At 37.5% G+C, this 27,690-nt stretch overlaps 1 protein-coding gene across 1 annotated transcript; it reads right to left on the bottom strand.

Annotated features, from left to right (window-relative positions):
• Window positions 1–27,342, bottom strand: LOC145693929 (uncharacterized). Its single transcript, XM_081770086.1, has 2 exons — window positions 26,604–27,342; window positions 1–256 (listed from the first exon to the last, which is right to left on the bottom strand). The coding sequence occupies exon 1, from the start codon at window positions 27,117–27,119 to the stop codon at window positions 26,643–26,645; it is 477 nt and encodes a 158-aa protein (XP_081626212.1). The 5' UTR covers window positions 27,120–27,342; the 3' UTR covers window positions 1–256; window positions 26,604–26,642.
• Window positions 27,343–27,690: the final 348 nt, after the last annotated feature.

The following is a 27,690-nucleotide window of genomic DNA, read 5'->3' on the forward strand; positions in this document are numbered from 1 at the left end:
AATAAAATATTGGAATATTTTATTGTCATCTGAAATTACATTATTTCTTTTCTTGATAAACAAAATTAATTGGTTATTTCAAAGAAATGGGATTCGAAATTGAAGGAGATTTGTACGTATATTTTGTTTGATGGATATGCTTGTTGCCTGCCGTGGATTTGGTTTTGCCATTTATTATATTCTTTAAGACGTAGATGTCAGGAGTGTTAGTATAGCAGATGCCTACTGTCATAGTTAATTGTGTGGATTTTCACAGCTGTAAATAAAAGAAAAAAATTAAATTATTTTAATTATTGAAATCTAGTCACAATTTTTCTTTATGCATGTACAATCTTGGCTTCATTTTGCGAAGCAACTCTACATATAGGCAAGGGCGCCCATCAGGGGGGGCAAGGTGGGGCGCTCGCTCCCCCGTAAGAGGAAATTGTACTTAGGAATATCGAAAACCCAATAGAATTTTTACATTAGTTACAGCAAAATTTGAAACTATATTTGAAATGTTGCTTATACTTGCCCCCTTCCCCCCTTGGAAACCACAACATGGGCGCCCTTGCATATAGACGCTGAAAAATATAGTTTAATAAATGAATTAATTTTATTATATAAAAAAAAGTTATTTCTCAAATTATTTATTATATTGTCGTTGAAGATGTGATACCTAGTATGTCCAATTTCTTACTTTTTCAGGAGAAGGGAAAAAACTTCACTATATCTATTCACAATATTAAGGGGGCAGACTACTAAATATTTTTCAAAAGCTAACAACTTTTCTTTTGCCCGTTTTTCATAAGTGAAAAGAGATAATGAAATGTAACTTACCTCAGTAATAGATAATGTTATTCTACACTCGAAAATACGAATCGAAAGAATTTTCAGTATTGCCATCCATAGAAATTACAGTGTGACCAGAATTTGAATTATCCAAAAATCTAGGTTATGGCAGCGGTTAGAAAAATGAACTCAACGGCAATTGATGACTTTTCATGCTGTCTGTGTTCCTTGTTAATTACTTTTTAAATAATATTTATATTTTAATTCTACCGATAATTAAAAATTATTTATTTTGTACTCTTTGTTAAAAAAATAAATACAAATATTATTTAAAAAGTAATTAACAAGGAACACAGACAGCATGGTAAGTCATTAATTGCCGTTGAGTTCATTTTTCTAACCGCTGCCATAACCTAGATTTTTGGGTAATTCAAATTCTGGTCACACTGTAATTTCTATGGATCGCAACACTGAAAATTCTTCCGATTCGTATTTTCGGGTGTAGAATAATATTGTATATTACTGAGGTAAGTTATATTTCATTATCTCTTTTCACTTACGAAAAACTGACAAAAGAACATTTTTTAGCTTTTGAAAAACATTTAGTAGTCTGCCCTCTTAACATTTCAAACCTTCTGAAAGGTGTTTTATTCTTTAAAACCACGCTGACTCAGCTGCTGTCATCACAACACAAATGACTATAATATATTGAATTTATTTCCATACGAGGTATCACCTGAAGTTGCCAATAATCGATATGCAGGTCAACATTATAATCGACTGCTTCTCAGCAATCGATTTCTTGTGGCGTACAAGAGTTTGCTAGAACATGAGCTATGTTCTTCTCATCAAGTTTATGCCAAAAAAAACTCAAAATCGCAAAAATTGAACATACGAGGTATCACATCTTCAACGACAATATGTTAAATTTACTCCTAGTACCAAACTAAACCCGTAAGATATTACGGATCCCACAGGCACACATCCAGAATTTTTTGTTGGGGGGGGTCTAAACTGCGGGAAGGTGTCCAATGCTACAAGCCACTGGATCTACGTAGTATTGAACAGGTACCGGTATTATTGTGCACGGAAGTAATTGTAAAATATAGCACTAGATAATATTTGTTCTTTTTATAAGAACACAGCACTAGATAATATATGTTCTTATAAAATATATTATATTCAGATATAGCACTAGATAATATATTCAAATATAGCACTAGATAATATATTCAGATATAGCACTAGATAATATATTCAGATATAGCACTAGATAATATCCAGCCATAGCACTAGATAATATATTCAGATATAGCACTAGATAATATATTCAGATATAGCACTAGATAATATCCAGCCATAGCACTAGATAATATATTCAGATAATATAGCACTAGATAAGATAATATAGCACTAGATAACAACACTAGATAATATAGCACTAGATAAGATAATATAGCACTAGATAATATAACAGTAGAAAATATAGCAGTAGATAATATATGTTCTTTTTAAAAGAGAAAGTACAGTTGAAGTGTAAGATCAAATGTTCATGCCACATCAATCATTTCCCTGTTAAACAAGTATAGCTTTATTGAGTAAGTGCATAAACATATGTTAAGTTAGGATGTTTCGGGGGGGGGGGGGGGTCCAGACCCAGTGCTCTCTATCGTATAATTTCCAAATCTTGATCTGCTTTCTGCCATCTGCCAAGTTTTGCTCACTTTTGCTCCATATTTTATATAATTCACTGTAAGCTCCACCCTTCTCCCTTGAAGACATTATTTTTTTATAATATGAAGCGTATATTTTGAAAGTATCATTGCCGGAATTGGTGGTATTTCCAAATAATTCGTTTGTGATATTTGATTCTGATGATTTTTAAAAATGTTGGTGTACCTTTAAAGGTACACTGGTCTGGTCCCTGACTAGAGCAAATTTTCAGAGGTTCTTCTCTTCGCCGCGTGTCAAGAACAGTCAAAAATAGGACAAATCATTAGTAATCGGTTAGAAACTTTCGCGCAGAGAATATAAATGGTGCCAACCAATGATACCAATTGAAGAATGTAAAGAAAAACATAAAGCAGCATAAACACACCACCAGGTAATTATATGTACCGTGTTATGCAAAAGTGAACTAAGCGCCAAATTTTGAAAATCCACGTAAATGCGACGATTGGTTCCTGATAAGCATTAAAACGTTTTGCACAATCGAAAAGAGAGGAAAATGAACACCTTTCCAAGAAAAGAAACATAATTTCACTTTTGATTACGGCTACACTAATGCTGGACATCAACCTTTAAATAATTTTCTCAAAAGTATGAAAGTGGCGCTTAGTTCGCTTTCGCAGGACACGGTACATATGTTCTTAAAAAAGCAGCATAAATGTGCATAAACCAGCATAAATGTGGTGATTATATCTTCTTAAGAACAAAATCACCACACATGTAGTATATTTTGCAGTACATGCCCATATAAACACATTCTTCAGTGATATTAATGTTTCATTACAGAGGAGGATTTCACTCTTTCCCACCCACTGATTACAACAGTGAGTAGTACTGTATCTCAATATTAGCTTATATTTACATGTATAACAAATGCAGCTATGGTACACTGCATAAAATTATCGAGCGAACTGTGAGTCATCTAAATTTATGTAACCTCTCTGTAACGGATTACGAGCAAATAATCACGTTCTATAGAATTATCGAGCGAACTGTGAGTCATCTAAATTTGTGTAACCTCTCTGTAACGGATTACGAGTAAATAATCACGTTTTCTAAGCATCCGTTATTTAGAAGTTTCACTAAAGCAATAATAGTGAATGTAAATATAAATCAAGAAATATATTTAGATTTTTTCTAAATATCGAAGAAACATTCAAGAGCACGGAGTGCGACCACGTATGTCCATATGCTTTTCATATTGCAACTGATGTTTTTACAGACCACGGAGCACTACTAATAAATATGCCAATAAGACAATGTTCTCAATTCTCCTCAGTATGTAATTGCATATAGTTGCCCCTATACCATGCAGAAGCGAGTTAACGTTTAACTCGAACTAATGATCTCGCAACACGCTGTTAAGCTACATACAGGTCCAGTGGGAAATTTGTTATCAGTGGGTGAATATTGCGACATGTTGATAAGATTCTCTCGTCGTCACTAAGGACATGAAGCTTGTCAGTCACATCGGATTCACACACACCATACTGATAGCAATAGGGATGGGCAAAACCGGTTTTTATAAAAACCGGAAATCGGTTTCTAGAAAAACCGAAACCCGAATAACCGACATTTCGGTTTTCTAAAAAAATCGGTTCGGTTTTCACCGAACCCGGTTTCAGTTTTTTTCAAAAACCGGTTCGGTTATTCACCGAAACAGGTTTTCTCCAAAACCGGTTTCGGTTTTCTTGAAACCGACTTCGGCTTTTTTCAAAACCGGTTCGGTGAAAACTTTTGGAAAACACAAAACTATTTCTGTGGAAACGGAATCGGTTTCCGGAGAACAACGAAACACTATTCTGGTCAGAAATAGAACCAATTTTGGAAAAACCGGAACCGGTTTTGAAAAAAAAACGAAACTGGTTTCGGTGAAAAACCTGTATTTTGAAAATTTTCAAGAACCGGTTTCGGTTTTCCTAAAAACCGAAAAACCGGCTTTTGTGCCCACGAGTAGTTGGCAACGTTGGTGTAAGCGGATTGGTCTAGTAAGAGCACAGCTAAAGGTCAAACATTAACGATACTGCCACATATAATGGAATCAAATACTACGATTTAAGCTGGCTTTTAAGGAGTTTGGTTCACCGGAACTCTTTTATTCATTTACCTTGTTTGTTCGCCAAGGAAACAAAAAATCTCTGAAACTGAAATTTAATATTATGCCATATTTCCAAGTTATAAAATAATCAAAATACTACCAATTTTTATAATTAGCTTTGAAAGTAGGTATCTTGAAACATATATTCTGAAACTTTGGGCATAAATAAAACTGAGATTTTGCCGTAATAAATTTTTAAATAAGCCGTTGTTTTTATTTTAAAATCTCAGACAGAACCTTTTCATATAGATAATGAAAGAGTTTTCTAAAATATGTATGACCATAATAACTTTCTACTAGAACTTATTCCACTTTCCTATCTCTTCTATTGTTGTTTTTTATTGACGAAAAAAGATATCTATATGTGGTTGCATAGCTCTCAGGCGTCGACACTTCCCCTTCGAGTGCCTGCTTTTCCAAAACATTTTAGGATGATTTATATATGGCTAAGAAGACTTACATATGTTAAGCAGACCAAAATGATGATTACCTGTCACCATTTTTTATAATTTGTATGATTTTAAATATAGAAAGAACCTTTTATACATATCTTAATAAGGCAAATGTTTATTTTTGCATAACATCTTGGTCAAAGTGGGATTCAATCCCCAAGTCCCCTTACATACGCCACCGTATTTGGTATTTTTAATCTACGAACAAGAAGAGCTGAAAAATTCAGAAACATATGCGAAATTGCTTGGGTTACCATTAGTGGCGGATCCAGGGGAGGCGATCCAGAAGAGGAAACTTTTTGTTTTCTTATTTTATATATAAATAAAACCCATCCCCGAGTTTGCAGTTCTTAAAAGTAGCTCTAAGTAGCAGTATTACAAACCACCGCCCATCCCCCCAGAAGTCCGTCCTGGATCCGCCCCTGGTTACCATCGCTATTCCATCTCAGAAATAACACATACGAGATGGTGTACCGGTGTGTTTTGGCACATGAAAGATGCATTTTCATTGGAAGTGGATTATGAAATTACTTTTTTTTTTTTTTTTTAATTCTTAAAACTCAAACACTAAGAAACGTAAACTGCGTTGTGGTACGGAAACAAGGCAAAATGTTAATTAGAAACCGTCAGTTTCCTAAACGTTTTAGATGGCATGACTAGAGCAGTGGTTCTCAACCTATTCTTATTACGACCCCCATATTATCACATCCTCTTGCCAGCGACCCCGTTATAATTTCTTGTTTGTAATAAGATTGTGTGGGATTTTTAATATACTTATTGCTCAGATCTCACGATATCTATCTAATTCTATAATAGTAGAATCCATTTCTTGTATATAGTGGATGCAGCAACTTTCCTAAAACCAAATGGGTTAAAACCAAATTTGGTCAGTTCATTCATATTACAAATATCGAATCCTGGGGCCGCTGTGGCTCAGTGGTAGATCGTTCACCTCAGGTGCTTGGGGTCCCGCGTTCGATCCCAGCCTCCGCCAAACGAACTTTGTGGTGGACAAACACCGTGTGCGTGGGTTTTCTCGGGGTACTCCCGTTTCCTCCCACTTTCTTCATTCCACCATTTCATTCATTACTCATCATCACCGTCTCCTTTAGCCTAACCGGCATAATCCTGGGACGTAAAACTCAAAGATTTCATTTCATTTTCATTTCAAATATCGAATCCGATCCGTCATAATGTTTCAACATGAATACTAGTGACCAAAGTAGTTTTTCTTCCATGGTAAGCATTAAAACCAAATCAAGAAATCGCTTATCAGTTGATAATGACTTGATAACGTGCGTCAGAAAGATTCAACCGGACCTTGCCGTACTAGTGAAATCACACCATGCTCAGCTATCTCATTAGCTTTCAATTTTAATTGTATTTCAGTATGCAGGTTTTGTTGCATTTGTATGTTTCTGGTATTTCAATATGCAGTTCTCATTAGTTTCATATCGTATTTCTTTCATTTAAATTGAATTTTAAACAATTCTGCACCTGTTGAAAATGTTTAGTAGACCTACTGTTTGTTGTTCTTAACAGCATGTATAAAAATAAAAATTTGCCTGTCAGAACAAAATTCAAAATAATATTTTAAAGTATTTTCCTGTGTTAGATTCTAATTATATTTACCTCTTCCGCTTATCTTCGCGACCCCCATGAAACCCTCTTGCGAGCCCCTTAGGGGTCGCGACACACAGATTGAGAAATCATAAACTAGAGAATGAAGCTCTGTTTCTTCTCCTTCTCCTTTTCATTGTTCCTTTAAATTTTAATTGTTTTTATCAACTATGTGATAAATGTAACGGAATCGAAACTAACTTGCATATTGATGGAGAAAATTAACTACATTATTATTTTCACATTTTATGTTTTGTGATTGTAATTAGCATAATGCGGAAATCTATACGCCAAAATAAGATCTTTTGCTACTTGAGATGGGATTTTATGACTTTTTTTATGTTGGCATCACACTGGTTGCAATAAATTTTAAAACCTACATCTAGTTGCATTGGTAGGGAGCCCCTATCTCTAAGCACAGCGTTTCTCAACCGCTGTGTCGCGAATACATCTTAGGTGTATCGCGAGATTTTTAATGTATTCTAATATCTTCCGCAAAGAAATTATCTTTAGAAAAATATAAAAAAATTGCCTCGAATCGACTTGATTTCACACTTGTCTTCCAAGTTTAAAGCTGGGAAGTTTGCTTCTAACACTCTTCAATTTTCTTTGGAAAGAAACGCTGGAGATCAGAGTGTGTCTATCAAGATTTCGTCCACGCATAGATATGCTTTGCAAAAATCGCCAGGAACAATATGTATCTATTCAAGAATCTTACGTAATTTGCTTATGAGATTTGTATCTTACAGTCGTTCCATAATTTAAAAAATGTATTATACAAGTACGTATTTTTGTGTGTTTGCTTTTTTCATCTGGAAAAAACACATGCAATGGTATCGCGAAAGTTTAAAACGTCCTTTGCTGTGCCCCAAAGGAAAAAAGATTGAGAAACGCTGTCTTAGCATATAAAAGCATATTATACCTGTATTGCTCCTATTTACTCATAATGTTGACTTACAACGTTGTCAAGTGTACAGCTCAGAGATGACGAGAAGAACCCTAAAACAGGGGTAGCGAGGAAAGGTCAACGACACGGTCAAGTCCATTTTCGGTTTTTGAGGTGTGGTCTATACTTAGATGTCGTCTGATACTCCGGGTAGTTATCTGTGTGCTATTCCGTGGTGTCATTTGAAACCCCCGTGCGAAAAGTGGGCGAGCCCATACCTACGTTACACTACTTGTGCTAGGGTTCTTCTTGTCATCTGTGAGCTGTACAGATTTGTCTGTAGATTGATGGTCGATTTTGTCAGTTTAAGCATTACAGTAAGTTGTTCCTGTGACTTCTTATTTGTATGCTTATTTTGTTTCAGTTTCATTCACTGTATTCTTCGATTCCCGGCGGGAGCTCATGTGGTTTGGATACCACGTTAATAAGTAGGTCCACGTCTCATATAGCCTCGCTGCTGAACGGGACGTTAAACTCAAAATCAACTCAACTTAACTCTTTCACTGTATTCAATCAACTTGATCAAATCATGCGAAAACAGCTTGAGAAATAGTAATGATGTTGGTCAATGCCAGACTTAAAACTTTTAGACGTTCAAATATTACGGTACTGTTTAGAACAGGGATGCAAATAACCACTCGTTCACTCGTCCGGGGCGAGTGCTTTCATCGATGCTGGCGAGTATTTAATATCATACTGAAGGTAAGTAAATTATTTTCATCGCAAGATGTGGGCTAGTAGCTTTTATCTTGGGCGAGTAAAATTTTGTTGTTTATTTGCATCCCTGGTTAAGAAATCAAAAAAGAAAATAGTATCTTGTGATAACTTTACACTTCTGAAAATTAAAACTAATATCGGAATCACGGGAAAATTTCAGACAGCTAAGTAGGAGAGTTTTATACTAACCTTTAATACATTTTTTAAAATAATTTTTACAGATTTACTTTAGATTTTTATATTTTGATACGACTTTTGATAATATGTAGTTTATATAAATTTTAAAAAGCGCCAACCAGGACCTTCATATGTATAACGATTCAAGGGTTTAAACATATTACTATAATGCACGCAATTTTGGACCCATGTCCGTCCCATCTTAGTTATAGTATGACTTCTAAAATCATCTAACTTTTATAATAATTTTCAATAATTTAATAACATTAATTTTTGTGCAATTAAACTTTAATACAGGCTGCTTGGATGTATGTTTGCAGTCACATAGTTACATCTCATGGCGTAGCAAATAGAATAAAATGGAACTGGTATCCGTAGGACAATTTTAATGAGAATTTTGCCCTCAATATTCGTATTTTCTCGTCAAGAAGGCTGGAGAGAGCTGATTTATCGAGTTCTAGCAAAAAGGTAAAGCCATTTCTTTACTAGTGTACTACATTTTATGGTTTAGTCGATGGAAGAAAAATGAAAATGGAGTGGCTGTAATAAGTCTTTAGTTGAATAAATGTCGTTTCTCTGTTAACGAACTTACGCCATCTTCCATTACATTTAAGAACGTCTAATTTTGAAGTTACTCTAGCAAAATTTCTAGTTACATTCTGGATCAATTCTAAAGAGGGAATCGAAGTAGACTATTTATTATGGAAGCAGCTTTATGTCTCTTGAATACATAATCTACAAAAATCTTTTAAGTTTAACGTCCCACGGTTATGCCGGTTAGGCTAAAGGAGACAATGATGATGAGAAATGAGTGAAATGGTGGAATGAAGAAAGTGGGAGGAAACGGGAGAACCCCGAGAAAACCCACGAGCACGGTGTTTGTCCACCACAAAGTCCACACGGCGCGAGCTGGGATCGAACCAGAGACCCCAAGCACCGGAGGTGAACGCTCTACCACTGAGCCACCGCGCCCCCCTTACATAATCTACAAGTATTTACGTAATATGGTTACCAAGTCAAATATGTTTAACCAAATAAAACTTGCCTGTCGTGGATGCAAAGAAGTGTCGTGGATACAAAGAAGTCAGTGTGTTCCGCAGGTCTCCCTCATTTGCGAAGGATCTCCCGCGGAGGTGGTTGTCGAGTGAATGAAACAGGTAGTAGTAATCTGTTGGCGCAAGCTCCATTGAATATGATGCATGGCACAGTATTTCCCAGCCAAGTTGCTGAAGGGTCTCCCGGATCCTCTTTGCCACATGTGGCTTGACATTGTCGTGCAGGAACAATGCAGACTGACTGTTTCAGCGGAGCTTTTCTGCAAGTTTATCACACTTTAGACCACCGTCTTTCTCGATGACTGCTTTCAGGGCCTCATCGTCCAACACAGGTGGTTGTCCACTGAGAAAGGCTTACCTCTCCCCAACGGATTTTCTGGAAATAATGCCTAGCGGTGTGAACCTTCATGGCATTCTCCTCAAATGCCTGGTATATGCGCGACTTGATTCTACAGGCGAGAGTCCCTCTTCAAAGTCATACAACATACACACGCGAACAAGCTGTTTCTATACATCCATTTCTCTTCGGCACTGCACAAGCTATGACTGTTGTATGTACGTAACATGCGTAAATTACTGAAAATCGGTGGTCAGACTAACTTCCGAAAGTTAGGCAGGCACATGCATCATTTTGATTCCTCTCTGTGAGCGCATGATTAATTGGACATCAAAAACGGTCAGAACTTTTTTGGTTACCTTGTATATTGTGTGTGTTACCCCGATGACAATTTTGAAATCAGTAATTAGTTAGTTTTGCTAGTACTATAAAGAGCCGATACTATTTACTCATCGCCCGCTCTTCAAAGAAATGTTAATTAATAACTAGCTCAGCCTGCGATCTCTGCACAGCGCATCATTCACATATGAGCATGAATCTCCTTCTCATTCCTCACAACATCTGTGCATGTCCCTTTACAGACACAAGTGTAGGACGTCTTGATAAAAATGGGCAAGGGGTATCATAAAGGGGAGATTTTTTTCGATTATTCTTTTCAGTATCTCGCACCGTTTGCAAGATTTGAGCCCATTTCCGGTTGGAGTTTATTAACGGATTAATGTATGATCAGTATTTTCTTTATTTATGCATGCTGTATGTAATAAGTAAATACATTACGCTCACAATTAATTATAATGTCAGTGATATATGGTGTTCATTGGGTAAAAAAACTCCAAACAATAAAGATTTATCTTAAACTGCAATTATCCTTCGTTTTTCATTATTTGGCCATGAAACAAATGCCTGAAAGATATACAACCCATGTGCACAACTATGTTATGTGTGAATGTATAACTCGTAGGATATGATGCATTGTTTTTTTTAAATTTCAACACCAAGTATACCCTTAAAAATGTAATAAAGAAATAACGGCCATGTTTATATATATATATATATATATATATATATATATATATATATATATATATATATATATATATATATATATATATATATATATATTCAATTAGAACTGGACAATCTACACAATATTTTGAATCGACCAGCGAAAACAGCACGTTTCTAGCACTTCTGGTTTTCGAGATCTCATTGTCGAAAGGATTGGAGACAAACACATAAACCTAACATTTTAATATATAGAGCCATACGATTTTCCAAAATTTGTACTTGTCTGCTCTGCAAAATTATGTAGACAATGGCAATTTCGACAAAAGTTACCGTTATAGCATTTAGGAGACCGTTTTCCAGCAGGGCTCCGCTCCATTCCATACAGCCCATACCGCTCAAGAATTGATGACTGACAATTTTTAAGACCATGTCATTCACAACATCTGGTTCTCCAACTTGCGATGTGTTCATCAAATGGAGTATTGCGTATGGAGAGCTGATGAGAGGGATTGCAAGAAGCATCCACACAATACCACTGCGACTCTCAGTACAACTGTTGTGGATGCAACGGCGAACATTCCCAATAATAACTTTACATGGGTGAGAGTACTAACGTTGTGCTTGGAGTACTAACCAGTACTAACGATTGACATCATTTTTGTATACTTTGCACAATATTTACAAAAGTGGCGATTCTGGCTTGACGTCAAGTGAACATCGCCACTTCAATTCGTTAATAACTTTACATGGGTGAGAGTAGTAACGTTGTGCTTAGAGTACTAACGTAGTACTAACGATTAGTATATTTTTAATTTAATTATTAATAAGTGACGATTTTGACTTGACATACGTCCAAGACCCGACTTGTGACTGACCTTAGGCGGTTTTGACAGTGTGTAGAGGAAGTTATTGCGGCTGACACCGATTTCATTGAATGATATCGTCCATTGTGAATGTGAGTAACTGTACAGCACGTGTAAAATACTTTCTCTCCAGTATCTTCTCTCCATCCCCTGGGGAGGTGAATTCGTTCGCAAATACCTGCCATACCCTGAACGTTTATTCATAGTTATTTCTGATATTTGACGCAATTATTATTAGCTAGTAATTTGTTTGTATCATTTCTGTGAAAATCATGTTACGTGTGGTTTATTGTGACTGCGTTGTCAGTAACAACAGTCACGGATAATGTCCATGTAATGTGATTTTCGTATACCATATACGTCTTGCGTGATATTCCAACGACCATTCGAGGGGGAAAAGCGATATGTGAGCCAAACTGGTCCGGCTTCAACTCCTCAGGCACCTTGTGGTTTTAGCTTGCTGGACCACTCTTCATTAGGATTAGGATTAGATTTCTGAGCTTTCGGCATCTGTGGCCATGTTAGTCTGCCATACACATATGAAGGATGACGTCACTCGGTGATCACACTGCCAAGGGAATTGGAAAGGAAGAAAGGATTGGGGAAGGAAGGAAGTAGACTGGGACTCTTATGTTAGTTATTATCCTGGCATTTGCCTGGTATGAATCGGGGAAACTCAGGAAGAATCTTAGTGAGGATGACTGCTGTAACACCTTTTGATCCGAGAGTCCCTACCGGGAATCGAACTCGGAATCGCTTGCACCAGAGGTGAAAGAATTAGCGATTGCGCTACGCAGAACCACTGGACTACTCTTCGTATACTCGCTGGGAAAAGCAATTCTTGCGCCCTCTACTGACTACTGTATGAGAAGCACTGCCTTCTACATCCGTCGTCCCGAGGAGGCGGTGATGAGAAGACTTAACTTCATTAACGTCAAATTCAATTAAAGCTGGTCTTGTTATAAATTCAACTAAAGTTGGTTTTATGTCATGTTAGCGACAGCTGCATTTGAAATACAGAGGAGCACTGCAGCAAATGGACTATCACAAGATCTACAGTTTTTTCTTTTGTTTTTTTTTTTTTAAAGCAATACTGAAAACAAGAATTTTTAGTGTGATCTACAGATTTCTTTTGCATCGTTTTCTAGTTTTTGTATTATTGCGTATAACAGTCATACGCAGTTAGCTCTTTCTGATCCTTCTATATGTCCCGAGTTTGTCTAAATAGGTCTCAAGGAATTTGCCAAATTACAGCCTTTAGTATATAACTATTTAGTTTTCAAAGTTAAAAACTCTTATATTAATGCAGGGGGCGCGGTGGCTCAGTGGTAGAGCGTTCACCTCTGGTGCTTGGGGTCCCGGGTTCGATCCCAGCCTCCGCCAAGTGAACTTTGTGGTGGACAAACACCGTGCTCGTGGGTTTTCTCGGGGTTGTCCCGTTTCCTCCCACTTTCTTCATTCCACCATTTCACTCATCTCTCATAATCACCGTCTCCTTTAGCCTAACCGGCATAACCGTGGGACGTAAAACTTAAAGATTTCATTTCATTTCATTTTCTTATATTAATGCAATCTATTAAAACAGGGGTGAAAATAATGGTTTAAGTATCGTCCACTAGATGTAGTGCCGTACCAAGGAAATCAAGCAACTAACATTTGATGCCGAAATTAACTGCGAAAATGTATGTCGAGCGTGATTCGACATCGGATTGGAATGAGCAAGATTAAATGTCGAGTCCAAACCGACAAAGAACCAGAAACGACCAAACTATCTAATTGAAAGTAACACTGATAATTGTGTATCATATTCTCGATACCTCTGTCAATAACGTCATTATAGGTTCTGTCTGGGAGGGCAAGATTGTCCACCGACACGAGTTTCACGTTTTTTTAATTAGTATTTTTGTATGCAATGTATTAAAAAGTATGTGTTCCTAATCTTATGGGGGGCAATTGCTCCCCTACCCTCTCTAACAGTAGTAGATCTAGCCTGGGGGCCTAGGCCCCAGTTTTTTGAGTGAAAAAATAATTTAATTTATTTATTATTTTTTTTTTGAAAGTTTATAGTAAACTCATCATATAGTTATCATAGTCTGGGTTTTGGCGACCCCCTCCCCAAATTCTTACCTTCTTACCAAATTTTAGATCCGCCTCTGCTCTGCAAATATTACCCCTGCTCTGAACGCTGCAGGAAGAAATTATTTTATTCCTTCTGTTCCGGAGTTATCAATTAAATAGCCTACTGTGTTGAAGAAGCAGCAAAGAGCTGAGATAAATACAAATAATTATTAGTCCTTCCTATTGGTCTAGGGTTAGCGCGTGTGACTTTGCTGCTAGTGGTCGCGTGTTCGATTCCTAGTGAGAGGTCACAAAAAAATAATATTACGATCACTCGCATTTATTAATCATACCTCTCATTATAGCTAAAGGAGTATATGCGTGTGACATTGAACTTTAAAAAATCACTACATATTTTCATCCAGATATTTTAATAAATTTACGGTTTTTTACAGATATATTTCGATGGATCGGCAGATACTTTATCTTTCTGGCCGGGGAACCCATATTTAGGTAAGCTATACCAATCATTTGACAACAGTTATTCCATAGTAGTTACAAATGACTCCACTTAACAGTTCTATTCATTTTTTTTTTAATTCCTTGAGGGCAAGTAACGAAGGAGGAAGGAGAATGGGAAAATATAGGAAAATGAATGATCTCCACAAATATATAAGTATCAATGATGGATTGATTTAGAGATTTAACGTTCCGTTGAGCAACAGACCGAGGACATATGAGACGAGGTTCTACAGTTTAATATGCGATTCGAACCACATGAGCTTCAATCGGGAATCGAAACTAGGTCTCCCACGCCGAATGCACGTACGTTAACCACATAACCACGAGAGACTTCATGGGGCCGCTGTGGCTTAGTGGTACAGCGTTCAAATCTATTATATGGCGTCCTTGGTTCTATCCCAGCTCGCGCCAAATGAACTGTATGGTGGGTTTTCTCGTGTTGTCCCATTTTCTTCATTCCACCATTTCCTTCATTTCTCATAATCACCGTCTTCTTTAGCCTAGCCGGCATAACCATGGGACCTAAAACTTAAAGATTTCGTTTCATTTTTTTGACGAGGAACATTATCATAATGGTTGTGATACAAAATTTAATGCGAGTAATTTTCAGGTGGGAAGAGGTAATGTTCCTCAAAATGTTTCTAATCCTCCTTTGAAACGTTATGTGCCATGCAGATAATGGAAGTGTGCCTTGAAATAGGTGTTCCCATTTTGCTGGAAGTATGCCTTAAGTGTGTGTGAGTGGTAAAGTTTCTCTTTTAATCCATTAGATTAATTCAATAATCCATTAGATACATAATTATTAAAAATATTTTTGTCTCAGTGCCATACTATATATTTTATTAAATTAATATTTAGTGAAGTAGACATTTTGTATAGAAGTAACTTTTAAACTTAGCAATAAAAAATGAAATGAAATCTTTGAGTTTTACGTCCCACGGTTATGCCGGTTAGGCTAAAGGAGACGGTGATGATGAGTAATGAATGAAATGGTGGAATGAAGAAAGTGGGAGGAAACGGGAGAGCCCCGAGAAAACCCACGCACACGGTGTTTGAACTTAGCAATAAGTCGAGCAATAATTTCTCATTATGTTTAAAAGTGAATAATAACTGGATACTCGTAATAATAGTGCGCTAAATACATGCTAACCTAAGAGATCTCTTATTAGATGCTATTGGTTCTGTCAGGTAACGTTGCTGACACATAGCCAATCAAATTAAGTCATTCTTATTAATGAGAAGAATCAATTCTCAGGCGCACAAATAAATTAAGATATTCAACTGTTGTTTGAAGAGTGATGTACGAGCTTCAAATAGTTCATAGAATTTACACATAGGTGCAGGCCCGTATCCAGGGGGTTTAGGGGGCCGGGCCCCCTCTAAAATTTCCACGGTAGACTTGCAAATGAACTATAATATGGTGATGAACTATAATATGGTTGGATCGCCCCCCCCTAACTTCATCCGCCCCCCCCCTAACTTCATCCGCCCCCCCCTATATTTTTGGGTTGGCTACCGGCCTGCATAGGTGTCGTTAGTATCCTAACAACTGGACAATAGTATCTACCAAAATCAGCCGTTTTGAAAAGGCAAGAGAAAGGCAATAGTGAACAATTATCAAAGCGAGGTAATATAGAAAGTGTGATACGCGGAGTGTAACAAAATTTACGTAAAAGAAGCAAAAAAGAAGATGGAAGAAAAAATAAAGCAGCATAAGAATGACGTAAGATTGAAAAAGGACAACAATGCAATATATAAGCATCAGAAAAAGACAAACTACAGAATAGGATGGGAAGGAGCAGAGGTCATAGAAGCAAAGAGCATAACATTGGTGAGAAAATGGAAAGAAGCAAGGGAAATCATGAAGGGAGGGGTCATGGTGATGAACTGGAATGGAAGATTTGCAATAAAGAATGGGAGATCTTACTTAAAGAAGAAGGAAGAAGAAAAAAGAGAAAAAATGAATAAGGGAGCATAAAGAAGCACAATTTAAACGGCAAGAATGTATCCAGCAGAAAGGGATATTTTTGATTGGACCAGTGTGCAGCTGAACAGGTGAAAGTGGAAAACATAAATGTTACTTTTTAACGAACGGGCGAAGCCTAATTAAAAGTTGATCTCCAGAAGGTGTATGAGAGGTGACCAACTCTCAAATGGCCAGGAGTGGAAGACTGGTGAAGACACAGTTCGTGTGTTGAAACTATGTTCGTGTTTTTATACAGGATGTCTCAAAAGTCCTTGTCATACGGAAACTGTTATTATCAAAGTTACAATAAAATGTAAGAGAGAAAACCGTCTCCAAATATAATATTTTCAATCTAAAGTGAAGGAATTTTTTAAATCGGACGAGCTGTTTGGACTGTACACTCTTTATGCGTTCAATGTTAAATGAAAATGCAGCGTTGCCATTTCCCCGGGGCTGGGGGAGGAAAGGACGGGACGGGACGGTGGACAAATTTTGTTAGAATATAGTGAATGGAGGCATGTTTGAAATGATGGCTGGTCATCGACATGTTAGCATAACAGACAGTAACTTCATTCATTTATGTTGTGGATCCAGGTAAATGGTAACGTTTCATTTTCATTTAACATTGAACGCATAAATAGTGTACAGTCCAAACAACTCGTTCGATTAAAAAAATTCCTTCACTTTAGATTGAAAACGTCATATTTGGAGATGGTTTCTGCTCTTACATTTTGTTGTAGCTCTGATAATAACAGAGTTAAAGATATGCCACATTGACTTAATCCCTAGTCTTCCGTTACAAGCGCTGCTATCGGCTGAAGGAATTCCACTCGCTTGTCTCGCTTAGCAACAGCTGAACCCTCACTGGCTCAATGCGTGGGTGTGTGAGGGTGTGAGCTTTAGTTCGCATTTTTGCCACGGCTCAAGACATTTTGGCAGCACAATACCCTATGTCAGGGGACTTTTGAGACATCCTGTATGTTATCACATAGCTTTGCTCAGTGTGTTGTTGTATTTAGTGTGATAATATGGGAACAAGGCCTGATAGAATAGTTATAATTTTAAGTAATGAATATATACAGGCTACCAAAACTTCGTTAGTTTGATACGGCAATGCTTTCTAATAGTTGCTCCCATGTGAATTGGCAAAAAAGGTCACGAACAAGGTTTTTGGATGTGATAATCACGCAGTGGGTGTACACTTGGGATTCAAGTCCGTAACTATAGAAAACTTTCGAGGATAGGGTATATACATTTATAAAAGAAACCTGTTAGATAAGATTATAATTCATTATTGCTTAACATATCATATACAGTTTATAGTAAAAATTCTATGATAGAGACCTATCCATCATAATTCTCCTTGCTATGACCTTGGCAGTGATTACTACACGGTTCTATCACAGATAAAGCAATTACACAACCCCTAATTTGGACTGATCAGCAGGATCCGATTATTTAATAAAATGGTATTCCTGGTGGCACTAGGGTTCCACAAGAGTTCAGTCTATTTCCTTGTCAAACTTTTTCATAAATATGATGTGTTGTCTCAAAAAAATGCATCTGTTTCTATTAGAACTGTGCCTCGTCTCAAATCTGTTCACTAAAATTCTATCTGGTATTATCTACGAGACAAGATTTCAGCCTGCTTTGTCTCGAAAAGACTCCGTGAAAGTGATATCTCGTCTGTAGAAGTACTATTGGAATAGCACTGTCTCATCTCGCCTCGTCTCGTTTGATTTTGATTTGAGTTTTAGCGTCCCTTTCAGCAGAAAAGTTATATGAGACATGCCCCTACAGATTAACGTGAGATGTAAACAACATGAGCTTCGGCGGGAATAGAACCCGTGTCTTCCATTCCGAAGGTGCCTATGCTAACCACTTAGCTACTATGAAGCTCTCATCTCGTCTCATTTCGTGTATCTACCGTAGGTGAAACTACCATAGAAATAACAATAGAGCATAGAGCATCGGCTACAGATCCTATGACACAAATAGACTGAAATGTTGAAACGAGATGGTCATATGTTATGTAAGCTATAACTGTAATATGACACTAATCGTAAAGAAGACTTGTAATACGAGAAGATCTTTGTTTGATTTTGTGTTTGCTGTGCTTTTTCTGGTACCGATGACAAGAGACGTGGACACAGTGATCTTTCCAGGGGTTAGTCCGGGGGGAACTTTCCCCGGAGCAAATCTGTAATAGTGATCAATAAGAGTTACCAGCATTTTCGCACCACTACTTTAATCCCCTGCTTATTAAAATTTTCTCCGGGAAAAAATCGTCTGAAATCATCACTACATGGATATGTAGCTTACTATACAATCAGAATTACATAAACATCCGAGAGGAATCGATCCCCCAGTATACGCCGCCAAAAGAGCGTATGCTAATCATATATATCCACATAATTCAACAAAAATATCGCACAATCCAAGTAGTTATTATCAGAAGAAACGATCTATCGAGTATTTCAAGAATCTCTCTGGCAATTAGTCCAGGCACTCAATTGCCAACAAAAATAGAATGGCCTTTTGGCTAATGGAAATCTTTGACCGCCTGCATCTGCATGAGCTGCGGATTCATAAAGCAAGACCCAAGAAGAAATCGTGACGACACTGGCGTAGATGACTCGTGAAGTTTAATATTGTCCACGAGATGAAAATAGTTCTCATCTCGTCTCAAAATTTTTTTTTAAATTTTAGCCACGTCGGGAAATATGAAAACTTTCATTTTGGAGATGAGAATGGAGACCAGATCGGAAATTATTTACAAACCTAGTAGCAGAGACAACTTGCAAACCGCTTACTGTAAGCTTGAATTGCAAGTCGGCCAAGCTTGCATCAACTTGATTGGAAAACGTGCAAGCATGCCGCAAGCTCAATTCCAGTGACGAAGTTACATTGGGGCAACCTTGTATTCAGTGTTCCATTCAAGCTGGACGCAAGCGTTTTACAAGTCAAGTCTAATCAATAGCCAATGAACGGCCAGTGATGCCGTGACGCTCTGTGAAGGGTCTAAAGCATCGCTTGCAAGTACAACAAAAGGCAGATTGTATGAAAGCATGCTTTTCAAGTGCAAGCGTAGAAAGTCAAAATCCAAGCACGTGTCAACTGGTCGAAAGCTTTCGTGCTACTAGGAAAGTCTTGTAGGTAACACTAGTTCACGCAAGTAATAGATCTCCAACAATATTATAGTGTTACATAATTCGTAGGATAAAAACTGTAAGTTGATAAGGGAATTGTACCAATATAAAGACTCGTATTTATCAATGTTTGAAGATACGGAAAATTTTACACAATGTACCCCAATAATAATAAATATGATTTTAATGTTGTTTTATCACACCTTCGTAGACCTCTCGTGGATCTCTGATTACTTCTATATGAAATTAAGAGCTCTCATCCCGGCGAAATTAAAATACCGCTAATTTTACAGTAATTATGTGATATCTTCCATTAGATAAAAGATAATCGAAAAGTGGAACAAGAGCTCGCTAGACAATATTATTTTACATGAGATACCGTTATCACGACTCACTTATCTGCTTTCGATTTCGAGACATTTTTAAATCGGCATTTATTTTCGCGTTTCTAACCGGCTGAAAACGGAAAGCCACTAGGTGACTTGTGATAACGGTACCTCGCGCAAAATAATATTGTCTAGGGCACTCTTGTTCCAAATTTCGATTATCTTTTATCTAATGGAAGATATCACATAATTATTGTAAAATTAGCGGTATTTTAATTTCGCCGGGATGAGGCCTCTTTAAGAAAAATTCAAGACATAAAATTTGTACTCAAATTTACAAAGCGAGACAAGAAAAAACTCGTTGCAATACTATAAGTTTTTGAAACGAGACTAGAAAAGCTTTTCCAGAGTCGAGACAAGACGAGACGAGACAGAAAGAATTCTTCAAGGATAGAGACGAGACAACACGAGGAACCGTTATTTCTCGGCTTGTCTCGCTTCGTAGAAAAATGAAATGAAATCTTTAAGTTTTACGTCCCACGGTTATGCCGGTTAGGCTAAAGGAGATGGTGATGATGAGAGATGAGTGAAATGGTGGAATGAAGAAAGTGGAAGAACCCCGAGAAAATCCACGAGCACGGTGTTTGTCCACCACAAAGTCCACACGGCGCGAGCTGGGCTCGAACCAAGGACCCCAAGCATCAGAGGTGAACGCTCTACCACTGAGCCACCGCGCCCCCCTCGCTTCGTGCTACCACTGTAAATAACACCAGTGCTACCACTGTAGTGTAGAAACTGAAAAGCTAGAAATGGTCACTGCTTGCTACTAATATAGTATTTTAAAACCCATTCAATCCCAAATTATTTTTGTTTCAGAATTTCGCAATTTCTTCTAAACTTATTGATTCTGACCTTATTTAATATATTTTGAGGATTTTAGTAGTAACAGATAGACTGGTAGCAGATCCTTATTGTAAAAGACGAAACAAATCCACAACAAATAATCCACAGACAAAAACTGATTTAAAAAAAAAAATGTTTCCATTTGGGAACAGTGGAATTAAAGTTCCCACTTGTGTGTTCCCATTTTTACTTTAATTTTACCAAGAATGTTATAAAATAGAGAATCTGTCTGAATATTCATCCTATTAAATCAATGAAGCCAAAAAAAGAAAAAAAGAAAGAAAGAAAGAAAAAAAAGAACAGCCGAGCACCGGCACGTCCGATTGGTTACTCTCCTCTCCGCGATTGTCCGATTGAATTTTGGCTCAAAACATTGTGATCTTATTGGGCGGAGTGGGCAGAGTAGGAGTGGCAAAACTGTGACGTATGGTTTCAAGATTTCGTTGTAAGGGCAGATCCTCTATTTTATAAAATCCTTGAATTTTACTGAATAACAAAGAGATTGAAGAAGAAAAAACATTTGCTAAGTGAGCCAGATAGTATGTGCAAAATGTCATAAATAAACTAATGTTGCAAAACTTTTCCTTATAGGTAGGAAATCTGGCAGTTTTGTTGTCATTATTATTGTGCACTCAAATTACGTAAAATCTTGAAAACCAGAAAGCCATATTTGGTTCATTTAATCGGATTTTACTGATTCGTTTTGGATCACTTTGCAAATTTTTGGTACTCTTTATTGTCTTTAAGGACCGATGGAGAAGGCTATTTGACAGTAGATCTATTTGATGGACCATCATCTAATTTGGCCAGGATGTAAAGACTCAAACATTAAGAATTGATTTTTTAACCCTCTTCTTGACAATGTATCCTTTGGGATACATAATTTTTTGAACATTTTTCGTTCTTTGACTACCTATTTTGGCAATGTATCCTATGGGATACATTACATCACAGCCTTGTCTAAATAAAACATGTAACTAAAATAATACATTTAATCTCCAGTCTTAACTCTTTTACTAAAACCGGAAGTGATGGAAACCCACTACAACTTCCGGTTTCAATATTGATCTACGTACATAGAGCAAAAGCGACAAAAAACAAAGAAAAAAAGCAGACTTTCTGGATCGATTTAGTGTTATAAGAATAGGTACCATGTTTTTTTCTTTTTAACACCATTATTTAGATGGGAGTAGCAGAAATTAATGCTGCGCACGAGACAAGTCGAGCCAGGATTTTCATGAAAATATACGAAAAGAGACGAAGCCTTTCTAATAGAAAGAAATACACTTTTCGAGACGAGGAAGTACTTTCACTACTTTTTTTTAATACAATACAGTTTAAGATTTAGTTTCATGGGAAACAATACCAGAAATCAACTACTTCCGGTTTCAACGTTGAGTGCTATGAAGTAAAACGGTAATAGCAAGAAACTATTTTCTGAAATCAAATAACCGTCCCAGGATATATTCATTCTTCACTCTATTCTCTCTCTATTAAAACCGGAAGTAGTAGAACTCTAAAGATATATATTCTCTAAAAACCGGAAATCTATAAAACCAAAAGCCTTCTTGTAAATTTCGGAGTCCCTCAAGGATCTAATCTTGGCCTCTTTTGTTTTTATTATTTATTAATGATCTACTACTTCCGGGTTCAATGCTAATTGAGAAAATAACGCGTTATACAAATTAATTTCTTCACGTCGTGTACATGCAAGACTGTTACTTATTCAAGTAGTGATGTTATAGAGACGGTGTGCGCAGCCAATTAACCCTGGAATTCTTATTAATCAACAGCAATGTGCAGTAGGGTTGACTACAACACAAGAGCCAATGCTGCCCCATCTCCGAAAGGTGCTTCAAAAGTAGTTTCGCCTCGAAAAGTTGGAAAAGTTTCCTCTTGTCGCGAAAATCGTGTGTAGTCTCGTCTCTTCAGGCAACCATATCGTAAATAGAAGTCAAAGAATATTAATCAGAATTTAACGTTTACGTTTAACTTACTTTTTTTAGTTTTCCCAAGAGCTTGCCATTACAGAAATACTAATGGTGAAACCTAATACGGTTACAGTTTGTTAATGCTATGCTTCATGTTCGTTGGCAACAGAAAAAAAAATGAAGTGAAATCTTTGAGTTTTACGTCCCACGCTTATGCCGACTAGGCTAAAGGAGACGGTGATGATGAGAAATGAATGAAATGAAGAAAGTGGGAGGAAATGAGAGAACCCCGAGGAAACCCACGCACACGGTGTTTGTCACTCACAAGGTTCACTTGGCGGCGGCTGAGATCGAACCCGGCATCCCAACCACCAGACGTAAACGCTCTACCACACTGAGCCACCGCGGCCCCCTCGTTGGCAACAGAGCTCGTTAAACATTGCAACGTCCTAAAGGTAAACAGTAACAACTGTCTCTATTTTATGTATTATGTACACTTTGCTTAGTTAATAAATTATATTGAGTTTTGCACGGAACACTTGTCGATTTTATGAAAGCATCTACAACTTTAGCCTGTTTAAAACCTTGTCTTAATAATAAATAGCAAAGAACAACCATGTTCAGCATAATCACCATTCATTTCAGTGGCGGATCCAGGGGGAGATCCAGAAGAGGAAACTTTCTTACTTTATATTTATAAATAAAACCAATCCCAGAGTTTGGACCTCTTAAAAGTAGCAGTATTCCAACCCACCGCCCGCCCCAAAAGTCCGTCCTGGATCCGCCCCTGATTCATTTTCAAATAAAGATAGACCCTTAGGGAACGAACGCAGTGGAACGGCGACTATTAACTATTAGGAATTACATTTCTGAACCTTCGACATCTATGGCCATGTTAGCCCATCACCTATGAAGGGTGACATCTCTTGGTGAATACACTATCCGAGGAAAGCGAAGGAAGAAAGCGGCCTGGGACCTATATGTTAGGTACTATCCCGGCATTTGCCTCATGTGAATGAGAAAAAGCTCTCTCAGGATGACTGGCCTGAAAAAGGCTTTTACACTTTTTCGACCAAGTGTCCCTTACCGGGAATCGAACTCGGGCCCGCTCACACCAAAGGTGACAGCGCTAGTGACTACGCCATGTGGGTATGAATTACCGTTACTCATAGCATGAGATGATTTTATACAGGGTGATTAAAAAAGCTCACGGATTTAATTTGGGTTCAGAATTTCTAATTGAAGTCCGATTTTCATGCGGTTTGTGGCAAATAATGAACGATGAATGGAAGATTTATAGGACTATGCTTACCGGTTTAAATTCATCCGAGGTAATATCGGCCATACCTCAAGGAAAATAGCAAATATTCGCCAGTGTACCTTACAATTGGAATGAGGTGCGGTATGATGTGGAGATAAAGTTTTCTTCGTTAGATGACAACCTTGCCGAGATCAATAAGGAACAGAAAACTGGTCCGTTGTATTGGGAATTGTGCTGTACAGTTCTTTGCTACTATGTGAGTACGATCAGGATACCGTGTGAATAGTGTACATGAGTTTATCGTTAAAAGGTTTTTGGAGAACGGAATCTGTTGTTGCTATGCAAAGGGCATTTAGAAACAAATTTTCCCAGACGTTCTGCCCCAGACAGGAACATAATATGGTCGCTAGTTAATAAATTGTCACAAACAGGATCGCTTCTGAGTGAGACAGGGAAGCATCGAGCCCCGCAGGCTGATGTTGTGGAAGATGTCAGTTATCGACTGCTTAGGCCGTCCAAGAAATCTGTCCGTCATTTGTTGCAAGAAATCGGTTATAACTATTCAATATGTGATTTATGGCTGTTCCCACTAAGGCTTAATTTGTATTTTCACTAACACTTTTTTGTATTCTGCAATTTCGCTTCAAAAATTCAAAACCTCATTCCAATTGTAAGGTACACTGGCGAATATTTGCTGTTTTCCGTGACGTGTGGTCGATATTACCTGAGATGAATTTAAACCAGTAAACATAGTTCCATAAATCTCCCATCCTTCCTTGATCATTTGCCACAAACTGAATGAAAATCGAACTTCAGCCAGAAATTCTAGACCCAAATGAAATCCGTGTGTTTCAAAAGAAAAAATCATCCTGTATTACAAATATTTAAGTTCTTCCTTCATTTATAAAATGTCAAATATTCTATCTACACACCATGTTGTTCAGTTCCTTAAAAAATTACCAATAACTGATCCATGTGTAATATTAGCAGCGAATAATGTCATCTCTTACGCTAATGATTAGCGCTCTTGCCTTCTAGTAAACAGGTTCTGTGTTCAAACCCTGCGACTCACCATTCTTACTGAAGTTCAGCCTTATTGCACAGGCGAATACCAGAATGGTATCTTAAAACAGTAGACTCCAGTCAACTTTTTTATTAATATTGATTACTACTAATTCCAGTGATAATTGACACCGCAACAGGAGACCCGGGTTCGATTCCCGGCGGAAACTTAGCCTATCTGTTTTGGATTACATGCTAAGCTATAAGTTTACGTCCCATATAGCTTTGGTGCTGATACGGATTATAAACCACAGGACAACCAACCAATTAACACTGCAGATATCGTTGTATGATAAAGAGCTTCCTCTATTTGAAATCTTTCATCTTTCAGTTTAACGACCCACGATTGTGTCTTTTAGGCTAAGGGGAACGAATGATTAAGAGTCTTCATCCCGGCGAAATTAAAATACCGCTAATTTTACAGTAATTATGTGATATCTTCAAATAGATAAAAGATAATCGAAATGTGGAACAAGAGCGCCCTAGACAATATCATTTTACATGAGAAACCGTTATCACGACTCACTTATCTGCTTTGAATTTCGAGCCATTTTGAAAATCGGCATTTATTTTCGCGTTTCTAAACGGCTGAAAACGGAAAGCTACTAGGTGACTTGTGATAACGGTACCTCACCAAAATAATATCGTCTAGGGCGCTCTTGTTCCATATTTCCATTATCTTTTTATCTATTTGAAGATATCACATAATTACTGTAAAATTAGCGGTATTTCGCCGGCATGAAGACTCTTAAGGCAATTGAATGATGATGGAAGATTTGGTGGAATGATAAAGTGGGAGGAAAGGGGAGTACAGCGAGAAAACCTGCTGATACGATGTTATCCATCAGAAACTTACATGGCAGGGAATCAAACCAGGGACCCCACGCACCAGAGGTAAGCGCTTTACCACTGAGCCACCACTGTCCATTTTCTCTTCTTAAACAAGCCATTTGAGGCACAAGGGTAGAGTAAGTTAAGCCTATTAGATTTAGGTTCATACATAAGGTGTTCTACCCAATAGCACGTTTGGAATGTCTTTGTACTCTAGAATTCTCCAGGTATCCATTATACACACATGCCTGGGCCGCATTCTAATTAGGGTAGAACAACGAAACAATTCTCATCCCCATCTCAGCCGCCCATGATAGATAGACTTTTCCGAACTACTACCTTAAATAACTAAATATCACGAATGACTATCTAAAAAATACTTCCCTATTTCGCACTTTCTCCCGATAACATGCCGAAGCTCAGCCCCGCAACCAGCCACAGAGGTTTGGGGGGGGACATGAAGATGTTAGGGGGGAGCAAGTCATTAAACATTCTCTTACCAATAGCTAAATTGTGTTTTTTGTATTAATAATAGCATTTTGTGTTAAGGTCTGGAGGGGCCACGGAAAGTTTAGTGGGGGCCAGGCTCCCTTTAGCCCCCCTCCGGATGCGGACCTGCTGAAGCTAAGAATAACATTAAACCGACTATATTGACAATACTTATCTTTAGGAAATCAAAACAGCTATAGTCCTACAAGTCACACACAAAAAAAAAAAAAAAAAATCTCGTGTAATAACAAATAAATAAAATATTAGAAATACCTCAAAAACTAAAAATAAGAAATTTTGTCAAAATAGACTTATTATTTAAATAATTCTTACCTTTTTTTTCTAGAAGATGTTCTGTGGAGTTGCTATGCTTCAAGATTTTGTATGACTTTTCGGATACATTCCAGAATAATACGCCTTCGCTCCTAGCATCGCATTCTTACTGGAAATTGGTTTCTGTGTATCATGTGCATGACCATCAGACTTCACCGTCCCGGAAGTTTGTTCTTGTTCAGTTTTGGCCTCCACAGGTTCCTGAGGTAATTCACCAACTGCCGCTGCCGATTGTAGCCAGTTAGCATAAGCGGCGTAATTCGGCATCATCAGTAGATCCGTAGGATTCACAAGGGCGCCGCAAGGACACATATACGGGGATATCACCGGATAGGTTTCTGCACCAGGAACTATCACTGAACCATATGGATACGCGATTTCTTTTCCTTCAGGAGATCCATTTTCTTCTGTTTTCTTGGTGGTTTCAGTGTTGCTATCAGAGGTAACAGCCCTTCCGAGAGCTTCGGACGAGAACAAAACTAAAATTCCAATAATGAATGTACGTGGACGCAGCATCTTGATAAAACTGTGAACACTTGAGCGTATATGACGCTTTTTATACACAGATTGTAGATCTTATGTTAAAAAATACATGTGTTGGATTGCGTATGAGTAATATCAAAAGCTATTCGGTGTGTTCATCTCACTGCAACTGCTAGAACGTCAGAAATTGGAGCAATGAGGATTTTGCTTACGAAGATTGTTTTTCAATTGTCTGCGTATGTCTTCCTAGTATTCATTTCAAGAACTATTTAGGTCACTGGAAGAAGTCTTGCTTCAACAAACGAGACATTCTTATTTCTATTGACAGTTTCGCTTTGTTATCTGTTGTGACACTTTGCTTTCGTAATTTCTTTTAGTTGAAACTTGGGTTCCCAACTTGTAATCCGCATGCTCTTAGAGATCCCATTTTTTTCATTATTTTTTTATCATTCGTTTCTAGTTTGTTTATTTCGCGGTAGAACAGTGCCCAAATGTGTATACTGTATTTCAGTGGAGGCTTCCAGCAGCACCAAAATAAAATTTTACGTGAGAGAAGATTTTTTTTATTTATTCTTACAAATCTTGATGCATATTGAGGTTAAGT

Source organism: Thermobia domestica, chromosome 9, assembly GCF_964235325.1.
Source record: "Thermobia domestica chromosome 9, izTheDome1.hap1.1, whole genome shotgun sequence".
Taxonomy (NCBI): Eukaryota; Metazoa; Arthropoda; class Insecta; order Zygentoma; family Lepismatidae; genus Thermobia; species Thermobia domestica.

Coding starts and splice junctions, on each gene's coding strand:
- LOC145693929 (XM_081770086.1), bottom strand. CDS start 27,119: ATGCTGCGTCCACGTACATTCATTATTGGAATTTTAGTTTTGTTCTCG.